Here is a 22,303-nt window from a genome sequence, read left to right as displayed (position 1 = left end):
GCAATAGTTGTGGCTGAAGAACCTGTATTTCTCGCGTCTAACTTACGAGCCACGGATGGGCTGGATAGTGTCTGGTCGGCCATTTCATAACTCACAATGTTATATTGACACTCTTTCGGATACGTAATTAATACACTTCTCGTTTATTTTACCGCAGTCACCATGGCACTAACAGCCCTTATGATCGTAATCACTAATGATTTGCAACACTGAACCTCTTTCAGATCACATTCTACATTCTGTGGGTAACTTAACCAGAACGTTTCTGAAGATTGTCAGAAGCGTCCTGCTATACCATAGGTAATATCGACAGACACCCTTCTTCATCTTTTTTTCCCCTTCCTCTTCTGCCCTTCACCATTACCTGCTTCCTTTATTACATTCTCAATAAAAGTCAAGGTCAGATTCCAGATATAAAACAAGTAGACGATGGTATATTGATACGTGTTGTACAGTCCAAAACAACGCTCCCGACTTATATACTCCACCCAATCTCGTAGATCCAACCACGGAGAGCCACTGTTTCAGGGCCCCCTACAACTTCCCCCCCTCCCTCCTCCGATCCCTAACCGCCTGCATGCTCCTCAGCAGCGCATAAAGCGTCTGCATCCTCGGCAACTGCACCCCCTTCCGGCGGGCGATGCGCACGGGGTTGCCCAGGATGACCTCGAGCTCCATGGGCCTCCCGGCCTCCCAGTCCACCAGCATGCTCGGCTTGCTGCCCACGTTCCGCTCCGTGCTCCTCAGGATCCGCTCGGGCCCGGCCAGGTCGGCCGGGAACCCGCGGCCCAGCACCCGCGGCGCCGCCTCCCAGATCTCGCCCATCACCCCGGCCAGGTGCGCGCGCAGCTCCGGGTCCGCCGCCATCTCGGCGTTGCCCCGCCCGCCGCTGAGCACCGCCGACGGGTTGAACGCCGCGTTGATGCACAGCTTGTGCCACCGCACCGTCTGCAGCCCCACCTCGTCGCACACCTCCGCGTCCCGGATCCCCCCGAGCCGCCCCCACCAGTCGGCGAGCTGCGCGGCCCGCTCGGCCCCCGCGCGCTGCAGGGCTCCGGGGTCACCGCTGCTGGCGGCGGCCTCGTGTCGTGAGCTGCTCGCTGCCGACCGGATTCCCCCGGCGGCGGTTAAGGCGCCCGTGGTTCCGTCGCCGGGATCCCTGTCCGAAGCGGAGAAGGAGGCAGAGTTGGAGTAGGGCCCGAGGTGGATGCGGGTCCAGCGGTTCTGGCGGACGGTGCCTGGGGAGGTCTGCTCGGCCGAGATGACGGTCACGGCGCTGATGATGGGGTTGGTGGGAAAGCGGGTGCGGTAGGGCTCCTCGACGCCGACGCCGTTTTGGATGAGGACAATGGCGGACTTAGGGCCGACTAGCGGGGTGATGAGAGCCGAGTCGTCCGAGATGTCTGGCAGGGCCTTGGTGGTCACGATGATGAAATCCCAGTCTCGCGGACCGCTGCTGGAGGGGCCTGGGTTTGCGGCTGCGGCTGCTACCGAGGGGAAGACGGCGTGTGGCTGGAACGTGTAGTCGCCAAACGTGTGTGTTTGAAGGTTGACGCCCGAGGTGGCGATGGCCTTGTAGTTGGAGCGGGCGATGAGGGAGACGTGGATGTTGTTGTTTGGCTGGGAGGGTTAGTAAGGCCTTGGAACCATCGAGAGGATTGCGGGAGTTGAGAGGCGTACGTGGTGTAACCTCGAGGCATAGAAGCACCCGACTGCCCCGGCACCGACAAAGACAATGTTAATGGGCCTTTTTCTCAAGTCAGTTTCGCAGTCCCTGCATACCTAGTGATGATGCTAACCTGTCCGGATCCGCACCGGGCTTTGGAGCCTTGTGCAAACTCATTGTTGGTATGACCCGTGTATCTTGGCGATGGCGACAGGAAAGGGGGTAAATAGAGCCAAGGTTTCCCAGAGACCTCAGCTGTCCGATCGACCCTATCGTGAAACGGAACGCTTCGGCCTTGGCCTGCCTTGTTACGTCCCGAAACGGCGCTCTCCTCGTGCCTCTTCTGAGTTGCCGCTCGACCGAGGCAAGCTATTTGCTTCTGCAATTCGGCCGGAGCTAACAGTTTCCGTCTCTCAACTCCCCGGACTGATCGTATGAAGTTTGCGTGAATTCAAAGGTTGCCTCACAGAACGAGTTGAACCAGCGTTTTCTCTGTTGCTCGTATCACAGCTGATTAGCAGGGAAACCGGAGCTACAACTGTCGTATCTAGGTACAGTACGTAGTATTGCGAAGTTGTCTGACAGGAAGAAAAAAAGAAACGCCGGATCACGTTACGCAACGGCGATGGGCATACGTTGGCAATTGGCATCATTCTTCCCGAGGCAGTGGATCGCTTGGCGATGACGGGAGCCATGGTTCTTGCCCCACCCCTTGTTCCCCGCCTTTCCCCCTGCGGGGACGAGAAATAGTGTACGAAGGTTACGGAGTGTCCCGTTCAATCCATTGTCTGGGGTCGGGACGGGACGCAAATCACTACTCCGTACTACCGACATGTTCAAAGGTTCAATAATCCCGAGTCGTGTTTCGGGTACAGACGGCGAGATTTAGACGGCCCGTCTTGCCTCCTTGGCTGTTCAGGTCATCCTCTCGTGGATGCCCGGTCCAGGGAGCGGCAAATCGATGAGATGCAACCGCATTTCAGCTACAGATTGTGCACAGCAGACAGTTCTTTTGGCAAGACGGTCCAGGAATCGGCATCATTCATGCCAGATCCAGTCCTCTTGCGGGTTCGTCGCTGCCGAGCAACGTTACGACTCGCCGGGAAAGAGCCGAAGCAAACCTAATCACTGCTGAAGTCTCGAGACACGGGAACACCTTAGAACCGAGACCACGCTCACAGGTGACGCAATCAGAAGCTGTGTTCTCTGCCGTACCGCCCTGAAGCTGAATATGTTGCGTTCGAAGACGCCCGTCATCTGATCGGGGGGAAGGAGGTACGACTCCAAGCGGTCGAATCTCATGCTTAGCATTGCAATGCGCATAACTGTACGGCCACTATCTGCCATCTAACAACACTGACACCTGCTATATGCGATTGCGCCGTCTCCTAGCCGTGATATTCTTCCGAGTTCGGAACTGTCTCTTAAGCTCTCTCTGTTGGCGTTCTAGATCTGATCAACGACAACCAAGGCAGAAGTCGCTCTGCTCCGATGTGGCCATAGCGTCTATCGTCCGATCGACTACTGTCACCTCTCGTGAGGGCCTTGGTCCACAACATCGGCATTGGCGGCTGGGGAGCATGCAGCTGATGGGCCGCGATTTTTGGTCATCAATCTCTTGTTCCACGACCCACCGCGGCGGGATGAAGGCGGTTGCCCAGTGTGTAATCCGTTCAGCGGCGACCCCGTGGTGGCGAGGAAACCTACCGCAAAGGTGCGTTAAAGACTTGTAACCTCTACTGATTCCCGGGTATCCTAGAGGGTCAAGACGACTTCTCAACACGGGCGCCCAGCAACGGGTCAGAATTCAATCTATGCCAATAGCAAGTCATCCGAGTCAACAGTGACAATGACCACAGATGTAGATACACGCAAAAGAACGAGTATCCGCCTGGCAACTGGGGGTCGTGTAACCCATCAATGCATCGATATGCTCGTCGCACATGACGATTCGTGCTGACCGGGATCTGCCCCATCACGCGGATCGCAAATCGCCATCTCCCGCGAAGTACAGACGATGCAACTGGGAGGGAAAGCTGGATAACTGCCAAGTCGGCTTCGTGCAGCATCTTCTGAACCCAGTTCTTGCCATTGTAGGACAAGACCCAGACGAGATTGCCGCCATGATATCCTTGACCCTCAAGCCCGGGGACTGGTTCGCACACCGAACCATGTCTCAACCAAGGGACGGCGAGGTCGGCCATCTTGGTGTGACCCCCATGAGGAACTCTGCACTGGCAACGTGCCCACCACATCCATGGTGCATGTTTCTCCAGGACACAGAACGTGCTGTCCAGGCATGGGGGGCCGTCACCTGAAATGGGAGAAGTGGGAGGGTCATAGCGTGGGGGTTTAAGAATGCGTGTGTAAAATGGCTGATGAAAACGAGAGGACTAGCAAGTGTGGGTTTTCGATAGGAACTTGCCTATCGAACCGATAACCATCCCAGCCCACTTCCCCGCGACCGTCAAAAGTGGGGAGAGGCAGTTGGAGATGTGCTCGAAATGCTCATCTTCCTGAAGCCAGGTAGCAAGAAAGTCGCCGGCGCAGATGTGTCTCCGATGACCGGCGACCCCTCTCCAGCTGCAAGCCGAATTGGATCGGGACGGACGCATGGTATTGATAATGCTCGCTCGTGGCTGGCGCCCACTGCACCCGCCAGCCCGATGCCTCAGGGAACTGACGGCAAATGCTGCAGCAGCCGTTATTTCCTGGCTCCCACGTTGATCTGGGGAACCCCCCTCTTGTTGGCGGTGGAAACGGGGGCTTGGCCGCGCAAAAATACCCTGGCTGAATGGCTTCTCGCGGCTTACCGGCTCTCCTGTAAAAGCACGATTCCATGGAAGCTGCGGAAACGTTCTAGAACGCTGACCCGGGGCCACTTGCTGGGGAAACGCCGATCTGCAGCGTTTCGACAACTGATAAACAGGACGGTCTGCAAATTATCATACCACCCAGCGTGTCCAAGAAGAGCTTAGACAGACCGTTCTAAGTCGGCACCTTGCCGCCCATCCGAACGGCAGTAGGTGCCCAACGACATTGCCAAACTCGATCAGATGCTCTTGGTCTGCTCGTCTTTAGCTCAGAATGCACCCAAAAGGGGCGCCATCGATTTCCTGGATCCCTGGGACTTTCTCGGCCATTGCATTAGCCATATGGATGGCACGGGATTTCTCACCCCAATTTTTTTTTTATTAAAAAAAAGAAAAAAATCTGACCGGACCGTATATCCTCATGGTTATGGCTGCGGGGCGGAAGGTCGTAAGAGCCGGTGAGCGATTGCCACCGACAGCCTGGTCCTGAAGAGGGACGGTGGGGAATCCCGAGGTAACGAGTACCTGCCCATCACGCTCTGCCCCGTTGTCTCGGGTCGTGTGATGGAACGCTGACAGAGAAACCGAATTCTCCCGCCCAGAATCCCTTTCTGAGGCTGGGCATGGCATGGGACTTTGGGCACTCCCCAAAAACCGCCACTTGCAGATTGTGGCTGCTAGAGTGACAGGGCTGGCCCTGAGGTGCGATGACTTAAGGGGCAATGCCTCGTGTAACTGACATGTCAAGGTCAGGTGCAGTAACCAGGACCCGTATCGTCTCCCTTCCGGCTGCTGGCGGTCTGACACCGCAACTTGCGAGTGCGCCCCCGTTGGAGCTGGAAGGATGCGTAGGCGGAAGTAGAGACGAGCGACGACTCACCGCGTGCACCTCTTTCTTCCGACATTGTTCGGTGCTCACGAGGAAAAGATGAGGGTCCACGTCCACTGGCGAGCGACGGGGTGGCGGGTGGTGGGGGGGACTGCACATGAAGGGGAGAGGTGCGTGTCATGCTGGAGAGCCGCGTGCCGATCCCTAATGGCCTAAAGCCCCGTTGGGATCAAATGGCATTGAAGAGATGATCCCGCGGGAAAGCGCTGCTGGCAGGAGACAAATGTGCCATCCTGCAGCGACAGAGGTCGGCTTGCCGGATGTGCGGCTGTTTGAAGCTGGTCTGGGCCGAGAGAACGCCGGGGCCGAGGAGCGTTGTGCGCTACCTTACTCTTGCATAGCAGGTTGCGCTGCAGCAGAATGGATGGCCATCCTCGGCCCTGCTAAACTCGAGCCACGCTTGGCTGAACAAAGGACGAGATCGCTAGTAGCTTAGCTGCTAAGCCGGTTGAGGTATGGGTATAGCGGCCTGGTTTGCCGCTGGACGGCATCGCAAAGGAAGGCTCGTAAATCTCCTTTGCAGAGCCGCGGAGCTGCATTGGGAGAAACTGCGGGTGTGGATGAAGAGAAAAATTTGCAGCATTGGACCGGGCATCGAAACAACGCCATGACAGGGCCGATTCGCAGACCGGGCCTTTTGACTCCACTGTTGGCCGTGCCTCGGAGTGAGGCCAGCACGGACTCCTAGCAAGAGCCACCTCACGGTCACCCGCCAAGTCGTTTACGTGATGCCCTCCAACATGGCCAATTGCAGCATCTTAAAAGAGTTGGACTTACACACTCTCTGCCTGCACCGAACGACGGTTGTGGGCAACTCGTCCGTCCAACCGAAGGCCCAAGCACTTGGCGGCATCACGCTCGACGATAATCTCCACCAGTGACTACGTTTCGCTCTCGGCGAGCAACAATGCGGCCGAGCCCCCAGCCGCGAGGTTCCATGGACACGACGGATCTTGTCAGAGACTGCCGTTCGCGTCGGAGACAACGGGGCGATCGGCGCGGCTCGGCGGAGGCTGTCAATATGAGCATTCTGCCGTCTAATCGACCACAAAGTCCAGCTGCAGGCAGTTGTGAGGATTCAATAACCTCGCCAACCGGGCCAGCTCCTGCAAAAGCCCGCCAGCCGCCCAGCGGGCTCGCCAGGGCAGATCAATCGTTCCGTCTTTGCATACGCAGAAACGGCTGACGAGGCTGCATGTGCAGATTATAGTTGATGTCGGCTTGCTGGCGCGGGATGTTTGAACACCCAATGAAGCCGCAGCCTAGCCGGCTCGAGCACTAAACGCTTTCAGCATCTTCAGGCTTGCGGCAGAGACCCACAAGCTTCCCCTCATGCTCGGCTGCTGGTAGCGTGCCTTCAGATGCCTTGAACCGTGTTGCAGGCGATAGGTAAAAAAAAAAAAATGGAGAAAAGAAAACCTTCTTAATGCAGGTCCACGACATCTCGCAGGCTTCCTTCCATCGGGAAAAGGTAAGTTTTTCTCGGCGAATGCTGCAAATGGATCCTACAACGGCAAAAGCCGACTGGACAGTCGGAGGCAGCGTCTCGGATGGTAAAAATGGGTCTTGCGGTGTGGGTGGGTTGCTTTGCTCGGTGTGGTGGCCAGCAGTGCACAGAGGAAAAGCACGTCATGGCAAGGGCCACCACATCGGACACTTGGGAGCAGGAAGCCAACTCCGTTCCAGCGCTTTCCCCCCACTTGGGAGCTAGGGGACCTCCCGCCCACTTGACAGGTTCCCGGTATCACCCACCCTCGACCCGATTAAACAACAAGGCATGTCCAGCACACAAGCACGCATACTAGTACACAGAGAGGGAAACAGCACCGAGGAAGCACCCGCGCCGTGTCCCGACAATGTGATCCTCAGACAAGGCAACAGAGTCGCCATAATCCATGCATCCCGCCTATGAGCGGCGTCTTAGTCGAGATTGTCCGGCCCTGTTCCTGTTTTCCCTTTGATTGGGGCTTTTACCCAGACCCTGAGAAGCGCCGGGCGTGGGGACGCTGCTGGAAACAGAAACCACCCCACCCATCAACCGGCGCCCTTGTCGCAGACTAAGGTAGCGCGTGAAGGCGCCGAGCCTTTTTGCAATGTGCAATGGTCGTAATTGCGGGAGGAACTCGGTCGTTCAGATCCGATCTGCCCCAGGTCGCGGGACAGTGACCAAATGGAGACAACCACCCTTTGCGGCAGAGCCGACACGCACACGGCAGTCTCGCCGCAAACTGGCCGGCCTTGTTGCGTGTCTTCGGGTAAGTACGAGGCGAGTGCTGCAGAAGATGCCGGGGGTCTCCGATAATGCGCAGACGTCAGGAACTTGGAGAGCGAGGGCAGCAGGCCGGAGGCTGGGGGGGTGGGAAGTGACGCGCATGGAGGTACCTTGCCGTGGCTTGTAACATGGATCGGATACCTTACCTAAGGTACCTTGGCTCTGCCTGACAGCAGCTGCCCTGTGCAGAACAGCGTCAAACCAGAAACGCAGACCGAGTGAGGAAGGAGCCACGCTTCGCTGTGAAGAGAGAGGGGAGGTGGCCGAGTGCGAGGTGGGATAAGACGCTCCGGCAAAGGGACCATTTGAACCTTGCAAAACAGATGGCCACCCACTTGACCGACGCCTCCTCCAATGGAGCCTCTTCCCTCTGTCCTTACGCCCACGCTCCCAGGCCTGCGCCTGCGCCGACCTCCCGCTCTGGCGAGCCCGGGGTGCCTGTCGGGGTCCATCTGCTGGACACTCCCATTCAAGCAATCCCGCGGACCCGTTCATTCGCCTAAGGACAGTTGTGACCAACCAGTCTTCCCGTCATTTGTGAGCGACAAAGGCCCGTGGGCTGGCTGGTCAATCCTGCCCCGGGCACGAGCAACCCGCGGCCGGTGCGAGCAGAGACGGTCAGCCATCGAGTTAACCAGAGTATCCATGTACCGCCGCCAAGGACTGCTGTGGCAGCCCACCCCGATCTGGCGCTTCGTTTCGTCACTCCAAGCCGGGCCTTGCCCAGCCAGGGCAGGCACAACAGGCCTGTCGTCCATCCACCCAAGCGCCCCAGTTTCGTCGAGCATCCACATGTGGAATCCCACAACGACCCTGATGAAGCGTGCAGTCCCACGCCCGGCCCGACATTAAAGGAGCCCACCTCCCTCGTCACTGCTCCCGCGCTCGCAACGCAGGTTTCTGGTCTCCGGGATTTCGTTTCGTTGTTGCCCTCGTCGTATCCGGCTTCCGTCGTCCCTCTTCCAGAATTGTGTTGCTTTTTGCCGTCGGCCTGCTACGCTGCACGTCATGCTCAAGTCCCTGGTGCTCACAGAGCTCTAGCTAGCCGACAACGACCTAAGCCAACGGGAACAACAAGAGCCATAACAAGAACAGCAACACAACAACAACAAGCTCCGGACGGAACAAGCCCGCCGCATCCATTGAGCGGTTACGTCTACTAGACCCCCTCCCCCCCCGGCCGTCCGTTGGCAGCCTGCGCCATTCAGGCAGCTTGTGTTTCGGTTGTTCGGTTGCGCGCCACAGCCAAACAGTCCTCGCTGACTTAAGGGATCAAAGTCTGGTGTCGCGGCTGAGCGTCCCAGCCGGCTCGCAAGGCGAGCTCTTCCGGTACAGGCCATCCCGTCTCCCGGTTTGCCCTGGGAAAACCCCACCTCTGCCCTGCAACCAGGGAAAAAAAAGAAAAAGAAAAAAGCCAACCGACTCGGCCACAGCCTCTTGTCCCACCTCAACTCCTCTGACTTAGACGGCAGCTACCAACTCCACTGGGCAGCCGTCAGCGACTCTCCACTCAACCCACATTTCTTTTATTTCATTCCCTAGCCCTCTTTTGAGTTTCGATCAAGTCGTTTCTGGCTTCAGTTCGGGATCCTCGGCATCCTGCACCGATGGTTTTAACCCAGCGAAACCCCGAGCGATGACTCTATAGGCGGCTCCCCTCCGTCCCTCTCTGTCTCGAAACCCCCGTCGCGCGTGGGCGTCCCCGAAGATTTCGGCTGCTTTACCCTGCCGGTCCTGCAGCACCGACGGTGGCCTTGCTAACAGGCTAGCGCATTGCATCCTTCGCTCTTCGCTTGCAACGTCTGCACATCTCCAAGCGCACCGCGGGAGATAGCTCGGGATTGGCCATTGCTACCGGACCACGGGCCGACATTTTTTTCTCGTCTCCGAAGCGCTTTCTCGCTAGACCGGCAACGACCGAGCGTTATCCACCATGATCATCGACGGAGAGAAGTGGGCTTGCGAGGCCTGCGTGAGAGGCCACCGCGTTAGCAACTGCCAACATCATGGTAAGTGATATTTTATGCTTGCTTCGACCAGTTGCAACCGAGGGGCACCGGGACACAATCCCCTACGCGAGCTTGACGAGCTCGAGTGGGTGGGTGGGGGGGCTGAATGCCCTGCCTGCTGCCCCTCATGTCCCCAATTCCGCATGCTGCCTGTCTCCAATTCCACATCGCGGGGTATTATTATACCTGAATGCTAATAACGCTCTGCCCGCAACCACAGATCGGCCGCTCCAGCACATCAACAAGAAGGGAAGGCCGGTATCGCAATGTCAACACTGCCGCGCCATGCGTAAGTCGCGATCCGCACACGTCAAGTGCGACTGCGGCGAGAAGACGCATAAGTGCGTGCACTTGAGACCGGTGGTCGAGGGTCACAAGGGTGAGCATTGTCATGTCTGACTGATCAAGGCTATGCTCCTCTGACTTGTGTATCGTCTCCCCGCAGAAAGCTGCTGCTGTAACCACGGCGGCCGCTGCACCTGCGTGCACAAGAGGGAACCGCAGCTCGATACCGTTCCCGAATCCGACTCGGACGGCGCTACCGCCCCGCAGTCCAAGAGCTCCAAGGCTAGCTCACGCGCCAGGCACCGCGCCAACACGACCAACTCTGACGTACTGTCCTTTGATGCGCATGGCCACCACAAACCGACATACAAACACGTCAAGGCGTCGCAGAAGGCCGGGCCGTATCAGCTCAACCGTGTCAATTCGATGCACAGCACGAGCAGCCGCGGAAACCACTCGATGGACGACCTTGCGGGTCCTGGAGCTGCCGGGGATTCCGAGGCCGGCAGCGGTTTCGGCGAAGAAACGCCTCAAGCCCAACGTAGGGTCAAGTCGGAGGCGGCTTCACCCTTGATGGCGGGCTCGTCATCGTTTGCCCAGCTCAATGGGCAGCTGCCGCCTCTAGATCTCTCGGGCATCAAGTACACTCCGTATGTTCCCAACAGCGCCGACTTCTTCGGTGCCATGTCGGATCATGAGCAGCCGATGTTCAGCGCCGGCCTGAGCGCTGCCTCGGTCGACTGGAGTAACTTTGACGGGCTCGGACTAGCTAGCAACGCCGACGATTTTGCCCCGTCGAGCTACAGCCAGGCTCCGAGCTATAGCGGCCTCGACTTCACGGGATCGGAGCAAATACCGACCATGACTACCACCACGTCGACGTCGGGTGAGGTGTCGGAGGTGGAGGATTTCCTGTCCAATCCCTTGGATGATTTTGACACTTTCCAGAACACCGTCCCGGCCAACAGCTATGGCGTGGGGCACGCGCACACCGGTTTGCTGGGGAGCACAGAGTTCACAAGCCTGGACTTCGAGTACAACTTGATGAAGAAGGCCGGGAACAAGTTCCTCCCGACACCGTCCTCCATGGCCGGCGAGGACCCAACTTTGCTCACGAGTAGCGCTCCCGGTTTTAGCGGCTTCGCTCCCCTGGAGGACGACTCGGCGTTTTGGATGAATGACTACGGCAGTGGGCTGCCCAATGTGACGGACTCGCCGACGGAAAGCAACATGCCATCGTTCTGGGATGGCCAATAACACGAGACGGTCGAGATTCGGACAAGATAACGTGACAGGCGTTTGGCTTACTCGGATACCCCCCACCGAACACTTGTAGATCGGACCATGGTTCAAGTAGCGAATTCCTTGTGCCACGCGTACATTACATAGCTCCCGTCCGTCCAAAGTATCTTTGTGGCTCGTGGTCGGGACGCAGGAGGCTGGGGCGGGGAGCGGCGGCTAAGGGGAGCTTTGGTTTCTTGGGAGGTGCTGGAGGCAGTTTCTCGTTCTCTTCGATCTTCGGGGCATGAAACTGAACGACATGATTACATTTTTTTGTCTCATCATGATCTATCTCGCATCTAACGCCCATTTCTTTCTGGAATTCAGCCGCATTTTCAACCAGGGTCTATTGGAGCGTTCATGGCATTAAGAAGAGTTACAAAAAAAGCTGGTGGGCGGGCAGCAGTGGTTTCCTCACATTGAGCTTATGCAACGGGGGCGGTTAAAGTCTTTTCCTGTTTAGAGATGCTGTGGAAATACCTTGTGTGGCTATCTGAAATTTGTTGCAGATTATTTTATCCAACTATCTACGTAGCCTCGTCTTCCCAAGTGTTGTTGACTGGATCCGGATAAACCACCATGCTTGGCTAGAGACGGCACTTGAGACGAAGGGCAAAGATTATTCCAGATGGTATAAACCTTTGACGGTTCTGCCAAACCAGCATCAGGCACCGACTGAACAGGAGGTGAAGCCTGACGGCTGTCGATCGCTCTGCTGATCCCAAGCCTCAGGCGGAGCCTTCCCCCGGCGGATGCCAGGCTCGGCTCGGTTCTCTCGGCCTACGGTCCCCAGCTCGGTGGCCGGAGGAAGTCGGCCGGAGGAAGTCGGCGACTCTGTGCAGGTAAGCAAGGCTATGTGAGGTCCTCGAAGCTCGGGTGCTCAAAAGGACCTCGGGTGCAACAAAAAAAAAAAAAAAAAGAAAAAAAAATTACCTAGCGATTGTAAAATTCCTACCATGTGCCGCACGAAAAAGGCGGAATCACTCAGCGCCTCGGTAAGGTAACGTAGCCTTGGTTGCTTACTTGGATATCGTGATGATCGGGTTTCTAGGGGGAGAAATGGCAAATTTTGTCTGTAAGACGCGATACTTGGGTACGGGCATAGTGTACAGACCCTTTTTACCGGGGGAAGTTCTTTGGGGAAGAGAGAAAAGCAACGTGACATCACTAAAATTTGAGTTACCTAAACTTACTCCGTTAGTAATATCCTGAGGCGCGTTGCAACCCTAACGCCCCCAAAACTCCGTTGTCTGACACATGCGAGCGATGTGGACCATCACCCATCTCGTCGTGTTTGCAGGGTGTTTTGGTGGGCTTGGGAAACGATCGGCAGCGGCTCCGATGGACTAACCTTCTTTTTCGGTTGTCATGACGTCGGGAGGGCTTCCTCTTGTCGGTTCAACCTTTTCCAGTTGGGTTGGAGTAGACCTTGTGTTGTGCTTTTGGAGTGGAAGTACTGGGCGCAACTGGTATTCTTGTTTGCCTGTTGGGAGATAACGATCTACCGCCCGCATAGTTTCTTTCACGGAAATGATGCCATGTGACAACGAGCACTCGAAGGCCTCTGGTGATCTTGTTCTTTCCCATCGTTTTCCATTAACGCCGTCAAGATCGCCCCCGCCTGTGCGATCATTCACCCAAGCTCCGCTAAACAGTGCTGTACCCAGTTGCATCGGCACTCTCCATAATCCCTGAACTTGAGCAGCAACTAGAACAGTTGCAATGCCGAGGATAGCTTTAACGGCAAGAATAACACGAATAAGATCCACGGTTCATGAGGAAAATACCCCGATGCGTTGAATTACACATGCCTCCGCTGGGTGTATACAAATTACAACTACTACATAGACATATACACAGAGACCAGCTCTTCATCTCCGCTGAGACAGAGAGCTGTGTATTACCCCATCACACCTCAGCCTTGGCAATAACTTCGCTGCCCCTTGCAAGAGCAAGAGTGAGAGGTGAAGGCAAAGCCAACCGCCCAGAACTAACCGACTCTGGGGGGTGTGCCTGTCGAGATGGCACAACCAGTCCCTCCTTAAGCAGCAGCAGGTTCCTCCAAGCAAGTGAGATATCCAGCTCGTAACATGGCCAGGACGTCCACCCCCGCTTGCGCATCACCACCACCACCGTTGTTTTGATGACTACCACCGGTATTATCCTCACCCTTGACAGCCGATGCTGCCGCTGCCGCTGCCGTTGCCGCTGCCGCTTCCTCTTCAGCAGCCATATCCACCCCCGCAGCGCCGGCTCCAGCCCCAGCAATCGAACTCTCCACTGCCGTAGCCAAATCCGCAAGCTGTTGCAAATTCTGACTACTATTACTACTACTACCACCACTAATACCAACAATACCGGTAGTAGCAGTAGTAGGAGCATTCCCCCCTCCGGAACTGGTCGCGGGACGCGCCGGCCCGTCCAACAATCTAGCAGCGAGCTTCTCCCGTACCGCGGCATTCCACGGCGATGGCGACAGGCTAAACTCGAGGATATTCTTTCCCAGCCTAACAGCCTCCTCGCGCCGCGCGCCGTCGTCATCGCCGTTGCCAGTGTTGGCAACAAGATCTAGCAGCGCCAGCGAGGCGAGGACAACAAAGTGGTGTGTCAGCGGGCTGACAAGGTCATGGTTCCCCGCGAGGAGGTCAACCAGTTTCTTGGCGCATTGAAGAACGTTTTCGCGTCGCCGGATGCCGGGGCTGGTCAGGAGTTCGGACAGGAGACGGATGTGCCAGTAGGAGAGGTGGAGGATGGCGTCGGTCTGCTCAGCCGGGAAGATCCATCGCAGAAGCTCGGCGGCCAGGGTTGTCATTGAACTGAGGACCGGTCCACTAGACGGGAGAGGGTCGGCTGGGGGGTGGATAGCGAGGGGAATGACGAACCCGAGGGTATAAGATATTCCTATTTTTTTTTTTTTTTGTTCGTCAGTACGCTAGTCAACAAAACAGAGACAATGTCTGAAAGACTTACGAATTAAAGTGAAAACAACGTCACCCAAGATGTGCTTCAGCCCGGGCAGAATTACGACGCTATCGTTACTGATCAAGGTCGGGGTGGCTGTGCCGACGGCGTTCCAACGATCCAACATGACAAGCACCCACCAGGCTCGCAGAGCCACGTTGTCGTCCGAGTTCGGGTCCAACTCTGGGCTGGCAACCGGGTCAACTTCCCTGAGATAAAGCTTCATTGAGTACCCAAGCCCGACCGCTCGGCCGATGATCTCGGCCTTCGACGGGCCGCCAAGCTGGCCCTTCACCAAGGCGATGCCTTGGCAGTCCGCCGCGATGGTCACCATGACGAGAGTCTGAAGGCGCACCAAGTCGGTGACAGTCGATCGCGGCCTCCCCTCGGCTTCCCATTCGCTGAGCAGGCGGCTTGCCGCAAGAGGGTCGCTGTTTACCTGGCTATTGGAAGCGGGAAGAAACGGCTTGAGCATGCAGAAAAACGCATTGTAGAAGGCGCTCTGCAGAGCAAAAGGGGATTGCCACAGGAGCGACTGGACTCTGGCCTTGGTGCTGGCCAGGACCGGGAAAGTCGGATGGATGATCTCCAAATAGCTATGGAACCGTTAGCTGGCCGTTGACGTGTCGTATCATGATGCGTAAAGTACCGGTCAAAAACAGCATCCTCAATCTCGGGCAACTGATCTGTCTGATGGGTCGAACCCTGGGGAAGCCCGTTTTGCGACATCCCGTCCATGATGGGTTCGGGCTGGGCTTGCAAACCAGCATCACCCGCGCCACCGGGGAACGACATGAGCGTGACGGGCTTAACGGCGAGCTCATTCGGATTGCCCGAGTTCGGTGGGCGGAATTCCGGCTGCACATAGGGCAAGATCGGGCGGTGGTCGGTGGTGTACCCCGCCGAGATCCTGCTCGGAGACGGCGTGTGGAAGCCATCGCCCGATATGCTGGAAAAGGGCCGCTTCCTGCTTTCGTCGCCCATGCCTGGCGACGCAAACACCTCGCTTGATGCTCTCCTTGCCATGCTTTCGTGACCCTCTACGCTCGTATTAAGTTTGCCCTCGATCGTATTGATCCGGTCGGCCAGCTCTTTGATGTACCTACGCTGCATCAGCGTCGTATTGTCGCTCGCAGGAGCGTGGATAATGGCTCACCCTTTGCTCGGGCCCCGTTTCTGGGGAACACGGCTGAAGAGACACTGGGCGTTGGACCGGCGGCAGTTCGAACAAGGCTGGTCAGTTGCTTCGGATTGTGCGTCGCACTTGATCTTCTTACGCCGACACTCGTCGCACGCACGAGAGACCTTGGACCGTTTGCGGGGAGGGGTCGTATCAGACAATTGATACTGCGACGCACTGGGCGGCAGGTGGTCCATTGACATGTGCGGAGGGAGGTGCGGAGGAGGAGGAGGGTTCTGGGAGTAGTGATGGGCTTGCTGCTGCCCAGCGTGCGGCAGCACATCCTGGAGCTCGTGGTTCCCGAGTTCATGATTATGATGCTGCAGGTCATGGTCGTGGGCCTGGAGCCCGCGTTCGTGGCTCTGCAACGACGCCTCGAGCTGCTCCTCGAGGTTGTGGTCTGACTGGGGTTGCACCTCGGGCTCCTGTTGCTGCAGCGGCTGCGGGTCCTGTGCCTGGTCCTGCACAGCAGCCATCTGGGCCGCCGCCATCATGGGTGCGAGGCCTTGGGTCAGCTGGGCGGCGAGCTGCAACTCGTCTGCGCTGACCGACGGACGGGAGTTGTGCTGTTGTGGCGTTGACGGTTCCTGCAGCTCGTGCAGCTCGTGCAGTCCGTGGTGCTCATGCTGGCTTTGATGCTCACTCAAGTTGGGAAGACCATGGACCTCGTGCTGCGCTTGGTGGCCGGGCAAGCTCGCGAGCCCATTGTGCTCGGGCTGGCCCGGCTGGTGGTCCATCTGTTGCTGGTCCTGGTCCTGGTCCTGGTCCTGGTCCTGGTCATGGTCGCGATGCGATGCGAGCTGGTAGTATTGCGCATCCGGGCCATCGACAATGGGAGACGGGTAGCTCTGCTGCATCACGGCATCTTCTGCCTCCGGAGCCGATTTCTTGTCGTCCATCACCTAGGCGCTTATCGCAGCGCTTCTCCGACAACAGCTGCGGGCCCTCACACCTCCCCGAAAGCTGCGCCAAATAGCCTACAGAAATGCTAGACTGGCTTGAGTACGGCTAGTCACTCGTGAACATTAGCACGGAGCTGGGGGGCGTCGAACAATGGGCTCAATTGATGCTGCTATGGTGTGCAATTCCAAGTTACAGTAACACTATGGAGATAATGACTACTGCGACGGCAGGTTGATCGGGCGGCGACAGGCCAGAAAATGAGCCCAGGCCATCATCACAATGGGATGCGATGCGGCCCAGTGGCTGCAGACGGCCAAACGGAGCGGGAAAACCGAAAAGAGGGAAAAGACAAGGCCTGAAACGTACCTTGGTTTGTCGAGAAACTATTCCCAGTCGGATGTGGGATTATTTGTCGCTGCGGAAGAACTGACAGCTCCGAGGGAGGGAACGGAAGGAGTTTTCACCGCGCTGCCACGGGCGGAATATTTTTTTGCTGGCAGCGGAAAAAGTTTTGCGGTGGCAGGCATCTTCTGCGGGCCCGGGCCCCAGATCGTGCCGGATAAATCCACGAATGGGGCGCATGCCTGTGGCTGGGGATCAGGAGCCACTGCAGCATTGGCCTTCATCCTCAAGACACAAAAGTTGTGCAGCACATGTTCCCCCAACAAAACCTCTTCCATTACAACATGCCGCCGAGGCACCGCGGAGCTGTACTGTGCTGTGCGCACAGAGAGGAGGCTACATTGCAGCTACCAGCCCAAATTACATTTAGGTTCAGGTTGCTCCGGTCCCTCGCAAGAGTCCGGCCCAAAGCTCTCCGACCAGTCTCCCGGATCTGTCCCCTTTTCATTCTCCCACCCAAATACGAACTGACAAAAAGAGACTCACTCCAAAACAATCTGCCCCAAATGGACCATCCGAGCCCCATCTACACTAACCATCTTTCTCCAATCGAAGCCTCAACAGGGCCAACACTCAGCCAAACTGGGAAGGGTATAGAGATGGCAGATAAATAGGCAACAAACGTGAAAATGCCGGACAGGAAGGGGGGTGGTGGATGGGGGACGTGAGAAAGGCTCCTCCCGAAATCCCGGGAATTCTGATTAAAAATATCTGGGTTCGTCCGCGACAACAATGGCAGGACAACCGGCTACTGAAAACTGGAAATGGCCAAAAATAAGAACAAGAAAAACAAGCCGAGATTGGGTGAGCTCTGCACACAGGGTCGTTGCAGACATTGGGGAGACGGCAGCCAGGTCAAGGCGCGGCCGACTTCACATCCGTAATAGACTGGAGGATGCGGCGGTTGTTCTCCTTCATGTCGTTATCCAAGTCCATGAGCTGCCCAACGGTCATCTGGGCCTTAGAGAGCTGGAGACACCCCCTGCGTTAGCATGCGTCCGAATGAGGAGCCAGGAAATTATATAAAAATGCTTCTGTAAGCTAGGGTTGCGCGCACCGAAGCCATTGCCGCCGACGAGTTGTCCGGCTCAGTAGTCTCACCTTCCGCCGCGGCTCCCTCCGTAGCCTTCTCCGCGGTGGCGCCCGTGTCCTCGTTGCCGGGCGGGTTGGCAAACCGGCTCGCTGCGAGGCCCTTGGGAGACTCGGCGCTGGTCTATCATAAATTCCGTTAAACAGCTGTGTCGTGATCGGGTGCGGCAAAATATTCAACATACCCTAGCCTCGGCGAGCTCTGCGTCTCTGACCTTGAGCTGAGCTGTGAGCTGTGCAATCTTCTGGTCTGCCTCGGCCAACCGCTGGTCTGCCTCCGAAACCTTCTCCATGAACCGCTGCTCCGCTTCCATCGCCTTCTTCTCGTTCTCGACCGCCTTCTTCTGCGCCTCCTCGATGAGTTGTGTCATACTATCATGCATATCCTTGTAGTCCGCCTCGGAGGTCTTCTGCTTGGCGTCAGCCTCCAGTTTGTGAGCCTCCAGCTCCTTCTGGGCCATAGCAAGCTCCTCCTTGATGCTCAAGAGCTCTGCAGTGGTAGCAGAAGCCTTCTCATGGCTGGCCTTTAGCTCAGACTCGCTCTTGTCGTGAGCGGCAGCGAGGGCGGCAATCTTTTCTCGGAGCGCATCCAACTCGCTTGTGTCTGGTCTGGCGTTCTTAGCAGCATCAAGCTCAGCCTGGGCAGTGAACTTCTCCATCTTTTCGTGTGCTAGCTGCTGGCCGAGGTTGTCGCATTCTTCTTGCACCTTAGCGTGCTCCAACTTCAGGGCATCGAGGGCGGCATCGATATCGTTCTTGGCCGCTTCCATCTTTGCATGCTCAGCCTTGAGGGCCTCTAGCGCCGCATCGACTTCACTCTTCGCTGCCACCACCTTGGCATGCTCAGCTTTGAGAGCTTCAAAGGCCGCGTCGACCTCGCGCTTTGCCGCTTCCACCTTGGCAACATCCTCCGCGGCAGACTTGAAATCCGACTCATACTTGGCGGTCAGTTCCTTGAGCAGGCTAGCATGCTCAGCCCGCAATGCCTCAAGCTGAGCCTTGGCATTCACAGCGCCGTCCTCCTTCAGGGCCTCCTGGGCCTCATTGTGCACCGCGATGAGCTTCTCGATTTCGTCTGCATGGTTGTCTTCGAGAGTCTTCTTGAGAGACTCGACCGCGGAAGCATGCGTAGCTTCCGCATCAACAAGTTTAGCCTGAGCTGCCTCGAGGTCCTGCTTGAGTGCGTTGGCCGCCGCAAGTTCTGCCGTCAGTTTTGCTAGTTCCTCCGCATGCTTGGTCTCGAGGTCCTTCTTGATTTGTTCCAAGAGTGCGGCGTGGGTCTCATCGCCCGCCGACTTGGCGGCGGCGAGCTCGTCGGCGTGGCTGGTGAGAAGTTGCTCCTTCTCCGCCTCGGCATTCTTCTTCCAGCCTTCAAGAAGCTCGCTGTGGGCCGCTTTCAGAGCATCCAGCTCCTGGGTCAAGCTGGCCTCGCTCTCAACCTTGAGGACCTCTATCTGGCTCGCATGGCTCTCCTTGAGCGACTGGATCTCCTGGGCGCTCGATTCCTGGGCCTGCCTCGCCATGCTCTTAGCTCCCTCCAGCTCCTCGGCGTGGCTCGCCCGCAGTGCATCCAAACCCTGCTGGTGCTCCGCCTCCTTGGCCTCCAGAGCCTTGACTGCAGCGTCGTACTCAGCCTTGGCAGCCTCGAGAGCCTTGGCGTGGTTCTGCGCAGCCTCCTCTTGGGACTGGATGAGCTCTTTGTGCTTGGCCTCCAGTTCCTCGAACTTCCGCTTGAAGAAAGCATCGCCCCGCAGACTCTCAATCTCATTCTCATAGTCCTGGCTGACCTGCTGAAGCTGCTTCTGGTGGTGTGTGGCCGCAGCTTCGTTCTCCTCCTTCATCTTCTCGATGATGGCATCCTTCGACTTGTTCTCCTCGCTGAGAGTATCAATGAGCTTCTGGAGATCAGCGTGGGTGCTGGTGGCCTTGGCAACCTCATCCTTGGCTGCCAATAGTTCGGCTTCCAGCTCAGCAACCTTAGCCTCCAGGCTCGACAGGGAAGCGGTCTTCGCCTCGAGTTCGGACTTGACAGTCTCTGAGCTTTGCTCTGCCGTCTCGAGCTTGGCCTTGAGCTCGGAAATCTCGGCCTCTAGGGCGCCAAGTTTCGTCTCACCCGCCGCGGTTTCGCTAGCGAGCTTCGTCTCATGAGCGGCTTCGAGTGCCATCTGGGAAGTAACGAGGTCGTCGATTTTCTTCTGCAACTCGGCGACGGCGCTTTCGTGGCTGGCCTTAAGATCTTGCATAGCCTTCTCGTGGTTGGCGGCGAGCTCGGCATCGCCGCCCCGCAATTCTTCGGCGTGCTTCGCCTCCAGCGCTTGAACAGCTGCCTGATGCTGCTCCGTCAGGGTCTTCTGGAGGGCCTCGAGCTTGGCAGCATGCTCTTCTGTGGTTCTGGATAGGTTCGCCTCGGCCTCGTTCAATTTAGCTTCATGTTCCGCCTGAAGGCTCTCCAGAGTCGTTTTAAGGCCGGCAACCTCGGCCTCCACAGCATCCTTTGTCTTGATAGCTTCAGCCAGCTGGTTTTTCTGGGCGGTAACATCGGCTTCGGCAGCGGCTAGTTTCTCTTGAAACTCGGCAACCTGCCTATTGAGTCGCTCGATCTCGGCAGCATGCTCTACCTTCAACGCTTCTAGGGTCTCCTTTCCAATGGCGTCATCAGGAACCGGGCGATCCGTTGCGGCGGCGTTCGCCTTCTCCGTAAGCTCGGTAATTTTCTCCTGGGATGAAGCAATCTGAGCTTTCAGCTCTGTGATCTCAGTTTCACTCGATGCAAGCTTGGCTTTGAGCTCTTCAATCTCCTTGGCCGACTCGGCGGCGGCGGCGACGGCAGTAGTTGTAGATGACGTGCTCGATGCCAGCGAAGGACGAGGCGTATGACGTGTAGTGCCGGTGGTAGTGCCCCCCGAGACTGAAGAGACTCGCTTCTTCGTCTCGGCTCCGGTGCTGCTAGCGGCAGGTCGAGTAGGCGTACGAGTCGTTGTTGAGGCTGCCGTAGAGCTCGTCGATGGCCTCGCGGTGCTCGTCGCCGTCCTCGACGGCGCAGTACCGGAGGCAGTAGCAGGCTTTCTCGCGGCGGCCGTGGTGGCGGCGGTCGTGCCGGTCTTCGCCTTGCTAGGCGAGCTAGCAGCGCCGACGGTCGAGGTGCGGCGTGCGACACCGGTGCCGGAGGAGATCGACGATCGCTTCTTCTCATCTTCAGACACGGATGGCTGAGAGCGGTGGGAGACGGTCGAGGCAGCCGTTGACGGGCGCTTGGCGGCTACCGCTCCCGCGGTGGGCCGGGTTGGAGGCTTGCTCAGGCCGCCGGCCGTGCTCGTCCGTGCTGCCGAACTCGTGGCCGGCTTCGTGGCGGTAGTGCCAGCCGCTCCCGTTCGTTTTGCAGTCGAGGTAGCCGTCGTTGCTGGTTTTTTCGGAGCCGCATTGCTCGCCGCGGCCTTCTTCTCCGTTGCGCCATTGGGCGAGGTGGGAGAGAGCTTCGCAGCGGGCTTCGCAACGGGCTCCTCAGCGCGCTCGGCTGCGGGCGCGGGCGCGGGCGTGGGCGCGGAGGGTGCCGGAGGAGCATCCCCATGCTGGACAACCTCGAAGCCTTCGGCGTCGGACATGATGGGCTGGCGTCGTTGGGACTGGTTCGAAACTGCGAATCAAGCACCGGCGAGACGGTCTCAAGTAATGGTAAGGACGGTTAGCACAGCCGATGACGGTGGAGTGCCATGAAATTAAGCGCAATCAAAGCGGGAAGCCCAGACGAAGCTTTCCCGTATCGTCTGATAGTGTCTGACAACAAGGAAGAAAGACAAATGAAGAGCAGGGACTAGCGTCGATAACTTGAGGAAGCTCCCAAAAGCAAGCAGCAAACTCACCAGTCCCCCTGTAGATAGGCACTCCCTTTCGGCGGACAGTTGTAGACGACCAAACAATGGCTATTGTCGGAGCGGCCGGGCACGTACAGCCAAGAAGCTTTGACCGGGCCAGCGACGGGCTCGAGACGGCGGCGGGAAGCAACAGCGGATATGCTCTGCAAAACGGGCCGGACAGTCACGCACAAAGACCTCCTACAGCAGAGAGGCCTAGTGGTGATGGAAGAAAAGACGAGGTTCAGCTGCAATTACCACGAAAAGGAAGAGAGGTGAAAAAAAGAGGAGCCCGGCGCTGGTCTCCCATGTGCTGCCGCTGGCAGAGTCCCCAGAAAGGAAAATATGTGGGCCTAGCGTGGGCGACCAGGGAAGGGGGTGCCGCGGTGCAGGCGTTGCAGGAAACGCCTGGTGGGGCATGCGAACAGGGGCTCTGGTGCTGTGTGGTCTCGTACGGTAGTGCTTTTTGCATATTGCATCTCAGCCAGTGGCATTGGCCGCTCAATTGCCTCGCATCCCCAACGCAGTGAATTGCTAAGGCGGTCCGCATCGATTCGTCGGCGGCGTTTCAACGTCTGTCAATGCTTGGTCACCCGGAAGCTGTTGTGAGCTTTCTATTCGCTAGCGCCCGCCGTCAGATTTTTAATTGTACACCCGGTCGTGTGGTGGCGGAATGGGAAGTGTCGCAACGCATCGAGGGGG

General features: G+C 57.6%; 4 protein-coding genes across 4 annotated transcripts; 1 reads left to right on the top strand and 3 right to left on the bottom strand.

Annotated features, from left to right (window-relative positions):
- Positions 1–534: 534 nt before the first annotated feature.
- Positions 535–1,843, bottom strand: MFIFM68171_06223 (Ketopantoate reductase; the record flags this gene model as incomplete). The annotated part of the gene is made up of 3 exons (XM_071061643.1): positions 535–1,620; positions 1,681–1,747; positions 1,800–1,843. 3 exons carry the CDS (start codon positions 1,841–1,843, stop codon positions 535–537), a joined length of 1,197 nt encoding a protein of 398 aa, XP_070917744.1.
- A 7,730-nt stretch (positions 1,844–9,573) lies between these two features.
- Positions 9,574–11,191, top strand: MFIFM68171_06222 (Copper fist DNA binding domain-containing protein; the record flags this gene model as incomplete). The annotated part of the gene is made up of 3 exons (XM_071061642.1): positions 9,574–9,649; positions 9,870–10,028; positions 10,095–11,191. 3 exons carry the CDS (start codon positions 9,574–9,576, stop codon positions 11,189–11,191), a joined length of 1,332 nt encoding a protein of 443 aa, XP_070917743.1.
- A 2,065-nt stretch (positions 11,192–13,256) lies between these two features.
- RGT1 (Glucose-responsive transcription factor) lies at positions 13,257–16,255 on the bottom strand (the record flags this gene model as incomplete). The annotated part of the gene is made up of 4 exons (XM_071061641.1): positions 13,257–14,116; positions 14,186–14,772; positions 14,826–15,278; positions 15,333–16,255. 4 exons carry the CDS (start codon positions 16,253–16,255, stop codon positions 13,257–13,259), a joined length of 2,823 nt encoding a protein of 940 aa, XP_070917742.1.
- A 1,261-nt stretch (positions 16,256–17,516) lies between these two features.
- On the bottom strand, positions 17,517–21,352 carry MFIFM68171_06220 (uncharacterized protein; the record flags this gene model as incomplete). Its single annotated transcript, XM_071061640.1, has 3 exons — positions 17,517–17,630; positions 17,719–17,874; positions 17,936–21,352. 3 exons carry the CDS (start codon positions 21,350–21,352, stop codon positions 17,517–17,519), a joined length of 3,687 nt encoding a protein of 1,228 aa, XP_070917741.1.
- Positions 21,353–22,303: the final 951 nt, after the last annotated feature.

Source organism: Madurella fahalii, assembly GCF_045866475.1.
Source record: "Madurella fahalii IFM 68171 DNA, scaffold_3, whole genome shotgun sequence".
Taxonomy (NCBI): domain Eukaryota; kingdom Fungi; phylum Ascomycota; class Sordariomycetes; order Sordariales; genus Madurella; species Madurella fahalii.
The sequence above is the reverse complement of the archived record's forward strand: the minus strand, read 5'-3'. Positions and strand labels throughout refer to the sequence as shown.